At 35.6% G+C, this 5369-nt stretch overlaps 1 protein-coding gene across 1 annotated transcript; it reads left to right on the forward strand.

Moving 5' to 3' along the window:
- Positions 1-1944: 1944 nt before the first annotated feature.
- On the forward strand, positions 1945-5136 carry LOC147384713 (uncharacterized). The gene is made up of 2 exons (XM_086424977.1): positions 1945-2667; positions 4063-5136. The coding sequence occupies exons 1-2, from the start codon at positions 1945-1947 to the stop codon at positions 4969-4971; spliced, it is 1632 nt and encodes a 543-aa protein (XP_086281103.1). The 3' UTR covers positions 4972-5136.
- Positions 5137-5369: the final 233 nt, after the last annotated feature.

Raw genomic sequence — 5369 nt, forward strand, 5'->3', positions numbered from 1 at the left:
AAGAGTTGAAAACTCAACATTTAACGGCACTACTATTCCATACATCTATACCCAGTTTTTAAGTAAAACCCACGACACAAAAGTCTCTCCAAGTATGAAACCTAAGAACATAAAAAGTATCTAATAAATTTTCTATGGTCCCCAAGTTGGGCAGGAGAAGTGGAATGTAAAAGAAGAAGAATGTTGTCGTTTATACAATATTTCTGCTGAGTCTTTCAGTTTGTGTGGGAAACAAGAAAGAGAACAAGAGAACGACCAAGTATAAGTTGTGCGGACCTTCTACCACTACTCCATATCAAGGACGAGGACACTGATTTGTCTTGACTTGGCCCAGATTTTAAGGTCAATCAATTTAGTCAGTTTGGATATATTTTTATATAAATAGATTAGTTTTAAAAACTCGTATACTTATTTTATTTTATATTTAAACTAGTAGGTGGCATGTGAAAATCTACGAGTGCAATTTGGTCCAATTTGGTTTGATTTGATTCAGTTTGGAACAATTTTCAGTCCGATTCTGAGTTAAGAAAATGCAGTACCGCAACCAACCCAATTCAATTCTCAGTTCAAGATTGGTGTCGAACCAAACCAAACCAAGAACCAACAATGGTATATTAAATTTATTAAGTATATTATATGTACCTGATTTGTATAATCAGGTTTCATACACGTAATCCTAACCGTTAGTCTTTAAAATAGACAACAAATATTCCTCTAGTCCGTAGAATGTTAGACCCATGTAACGTGTGGACCATTGATCTTGGTCAATTGACCTCCACGATTTTATTTTAATTTTCAAATCACAAAAGATTCTATATAATAATAGAATATCAATATTAATAGAATCCTAGTATAATTAGAACTCTATATTCTTTAAGATTTAGTAGGAGACTTTGATGGATTGGAAAACTACCAAGAGAATGATTATAGGCCCTCAACCTTCGTTTTTAAAAGGGGATCGACTAACCCATATTAAGTACATTGAACACATAAAGATTTGTAGATAAACAACAAAATAAGAGATGTGATATCCATCAATCACTAACCCAGTCAATCCACATAGAAAGAAAGGGGAAAGTGAGTCTAGCAATTAAAGGGATCAAATTCAATTGGGGTTTTGATGGCTAAGAGGAACATGAATTGAATTACGCACCTCCAAACACATTGAATCAAATATTAAATTGCGATGACACAAGGTAAGTAACCATACCCTGCTTTGATTTAACATGAATATGTATGTTTGATATATGTGTTGATTAGTTTCTATTAGGTCAATGAAAGCCATGTCGAATATTTGAATGTTATAGATTTTTACAACATTCCCAAGTTGTCCTTCAAGAAACTAATTTATAAGTAAAGGTAGATTGATCTCCCTCTCCTCAATGGATGTAGGCAATTTGTTAAATCACAAAAATCTTATGTTCTTTGTGTGATTATTATTATTTTTTAACTCTTGGCACCCTTCCACACTACACTAACTAAAATAAAATAAAAGAGTGGAAATCCGTCTAAATTTATCACAAAAGATAAATCAAAGTTTTAGAACTTAGAATCTGATACAATAGTTTCCAAAAATGCATTTATAAGCTGGTTCTGATCACATCTTACTTGGTGGAAGAATGCTTCTTATTATTCTTGCCTTATCATTCACTGTTGAAAGCATGTAGGAACCCACTTAGTACTTTTTCGTGAAACACCCTTGTATGCTTGTAACTTACAAAAATTTTGCTGCTCTTATAAAGTATGGGGCCTTGATTTTAAAACCCAAACACACGTAAAGTATGCTTGTGAAGGTGAGTTTTCTTTTATAACTTTATGTTCTAATAAAGAAAAACAAAGTATAGATGCATCCTTCACTCCTTACTATATTTAAACAACAATTACCAACATGATCGAATAGAGCAAGCATTTGTTTGTTTTATTAGTTCTTGACTACTTGTAATAATGTCTCATAGTTTGAACAGTTCTGCTGTTTATAACTTGAACAATGCTGCTCAAAACAATGATACAAGTACTCTATATGGAGAACTTGAGAACGATCCTCATGTTCTCGATACGATAGAAAAAATTCCATTTTTGGATACTCCTTTACATATAGCTGCAAATCATGGGAAAATTGATTTTGCAGCCGAGATCATGATCATAAAGCCTTCTTTGGCTAGAAAATTGGACAAGAAGGGTTATAGCCCAATGCACTTGGCTGTGAGTGGGAGACACGAAAAGTTAGCTAGACGGCTATTACAGATGGACTGTGAACTTGTACGTGTGAAGGGCTTTGGGGGCAAAACACCTTTCCATCTTGCGACCGAGTACAATATGAATCACTTGTTGGAAGATATGCTCCAATATTGCGGAGATTGTATCAAAGACTTGACAGTTCAGGGTCAGACTGCACTTCATCTTGCCGTGAAACATGACCAGTTGGAAGCTTTCTTAGTGTTGGTGAAATGGACCACTATATCAAACGAGTGGGAAATCTTATTTGTGAAAGATGATGAAGGCTATCCTGTTTTGCACAATGCAATCCTTTTAAAACGATTACAGGCAAGGCCTATCCTTCATTATATTATCATCATAGACAATTATTTTAATTTAGGATTCATGGAGATGTTATATCCTTTGCAAACATGTAGTTTCATATTTACCATGAAAAACATTTCCTACATTGTCTTTTAATACAGAAAGAAAGGATTCTATGATAATTATACAACGTCATATTTTGTAAATAACTTGAGGCTTTGCATTATTTACCAAAGGACTTTTCTAACCTCAAACTTCGTTAAGTGCACATCATCATACATGTGATTGAGATGGGAGGAAGAAAACAAGTTCCCTAGGGATCAATACATGTCTCCCGATGATTTGTTTCTTTCATGCATCCCTAAGATCCCATGCACCTTGACCATAGCTTCAGAGTGACAACCTTGATCGAATGTGTAGGATAGGTGGGGGAGGGTCATGACACCAACGACCAATCCTGAATAGGAACGGTGTTTAAGGTGTTTTAAACTCCTACTAAAGAATGCCACATACACCATTCCCATTTTATAGGAACGAGACATCGTAATGGATCCCAAGTCAATATTAAAGAATTGTGATAATTTGACGCTCCTTTTTCTTACGTTCTTTGTATGCTCACTTCACGGAACCGTAGATCCATTGCTTCGGGATACACAAGTACAAATATATATGGTTTTGTACAGTTATGTGAAGGGAGTGGACAAAGATCGCACCATAAAGGAATGTCGGATCATCATGACTCTAAAAAAAATTTGTGAAGGATGTTAGTTTCCCAAGAAGTCTTAGATGTTTACCATTTTTTTGGCAACTAAAACTTTATATCTGACATGAGTGGTGATAATATGACTCCCCTATGTGGCATACTCAATCGACTCCCCTGACATGGGGTGTGCCAGAACCAGACTCTATGGCTCGGGATACACAACCACACATCCTCATAAATCAGTGTAGTTGTGTATCCCAATGAAAGGAAATCTATGGTTCTGGCACACCTTACATCAAGGGAATCGATTGAGTAAGCCACATGGGGGAGTCAGATTATCACGACTCATCTGACAATCAATCTTACACACTCTTAATTTAAGCCACTGAACCATGAATATTTGTTCTAACCTTTGGAGTGAATCAAAGGAAACCTAAAAAATGTCATAGGTGATCTAGCCAATTACCCTTATCATCATTCGCTTAGAACCTTCCTCAAACGTGTTCATGAGTGGCCAATAAGGTTGATATGAAAAATTCTTAAGTTTTAACTTGACCAAACCCTAGACCAAACCATTCAAGAATTAAGGGGTAAATTCGACGGACCTTGGCAACGAATTTACCCCTTTTACACGTAGTGTAAATTGGTTAAAGTTTGTGAGTGTTGATATATACACAACTTGGGTTCAAAATCTGCCTTCACGCAGTATTAATGACCAGCAAATACTAATTCCCTTGCTTATCATTAAAAAAAAAAAATTCAACATTTCCATCCATCTCTAAATTCTAAAATTTTGATTCTTCGAAGATTGTTAATTCATTTTGATGATAAATCTACAGATGATACAGAAATTGCTCAAGCTTTACAATCATTTTGGGTGGAAGGTGGGAGTGAGCCAAATTAATGGAAAGGATCAGACAGCGCTAGATATCATAATTGATATTCGAAACCGACCCAATTATACAAACCCCGACAAAATCATCTTTGGCTTAATTGAGAAGACCCTTCGCCATGCAGGAGCCATGACAGCAAAAGATCTAGAACTTGGTCTTACTTCTTTACTTGCATCTCCATTGAGGTTGATCAAATTCTTCTCAATGTTTGTTTTGGTTCGAAATATTCAAAGCGAATATCGTGATCCATTACTAGTGGTGGCCGGCCTCATTATAACAGCAACATTCCAAATAGGAGTGAACCCACCTGGTGGTTTATGGCAGGAGAGCTCGGACCCAAACCCAAACCCAAACCTAAACCCATTTGAACCCAAACATACTCCTGGAACACCAATTATGGCTGCAACTGCACCTTTTAAATTCTGTTTTCTCATATTATTAAACACCATAGGATTTTTAATGTCGTTTTACGTGATTAATGAGCTCACAAGAGGAATCCCACTCGGCTATTTGCTTCAATTAGCCTTGTTCTTTTTATACATCTGTTACGTTTTTTCAATTATATGGATCACAGCGAATACTGGCGTCATGGTGCCCCTTATAGTGATTATGGCTGTAGGTACTACGCTTCTTTCGGTGATAATCTTTCTAAGAGCTTGGTTTCATAGACAGGTTGGAAATGTAGTTGGAAAAAAAAATGACACAAAACTTGAGGCACAAGTATTCGAAAATATTATGAGAAAACCCAAAGATCAGACGAGCCATGAGGGAGGAAATTTCCTACAACCAATATGGAAAAAAATTAAAATTAAGGGAAAACCCGAAAAGCTGCCCTCAACTCAAGTTCGTGCTTGAGAAGTATGAAGAAGACACAAATGTAAGCAAGATCCTAGGTGCCAAGGTATAGGATTTGTGATCTTTTCTTTTCTTTTTTCCTTTTTCTGAAACTATATTTGTTTAAAGCAAGGTGTTTCAGTGACTCTTGCAAGTTTATGTCATGGGTAATGATTTGTGTGTGATCCAGTGTTTTATTGATGTTATTTGCTAGTCATTGATGTAACGTGAATTTCAATATATTATATAAATGTGGTGTTTCTTCAAAGTTGATATGTAATCCATTTGTTATTTAAGAGTAGGAATAAATTACCTAGGTTATTACTTGGATACTACTTATAATCCATTCTCCATATCTAATTAATAAGTAATTGGATTCCAAAATTTTAAGACATGGCTTCACAACGAGGACAATCGTC

Source organism: Akebia trifoliata, chromosome 15, assembly GCF_017979445.1.
Source record: "Akebia trifoliata isolate Shusen 1 chromosome 15, ASM1797944v1, whole genome shotgun sequence".
Lineage (NCBI taxonomy): Eukaryota > Viridiplantae > Streptophyta > Magnoliopsida > Ranunculales > Lardizabalaceae > Akebia > Akebia trifoliata.

What these genes read in the sequence shown, in the direction of transcription:
- LOC147384713 (XM_086424977.1), top strand. Translation starts at nt 1,945, where the DNA reads ATGTCTCATAGTTTGAACAGTTCTGCTGTTTATAACTTGAACAATGCT. An exon ending in TGAAAAACATTTCCTACATT is followed by an intron (nt 2,668 to 4,062) that starts GTCTTTTAATAC and finishes ATAAATCTACAG; the next exon opens with ATGATACAGAAATTGCTCAA.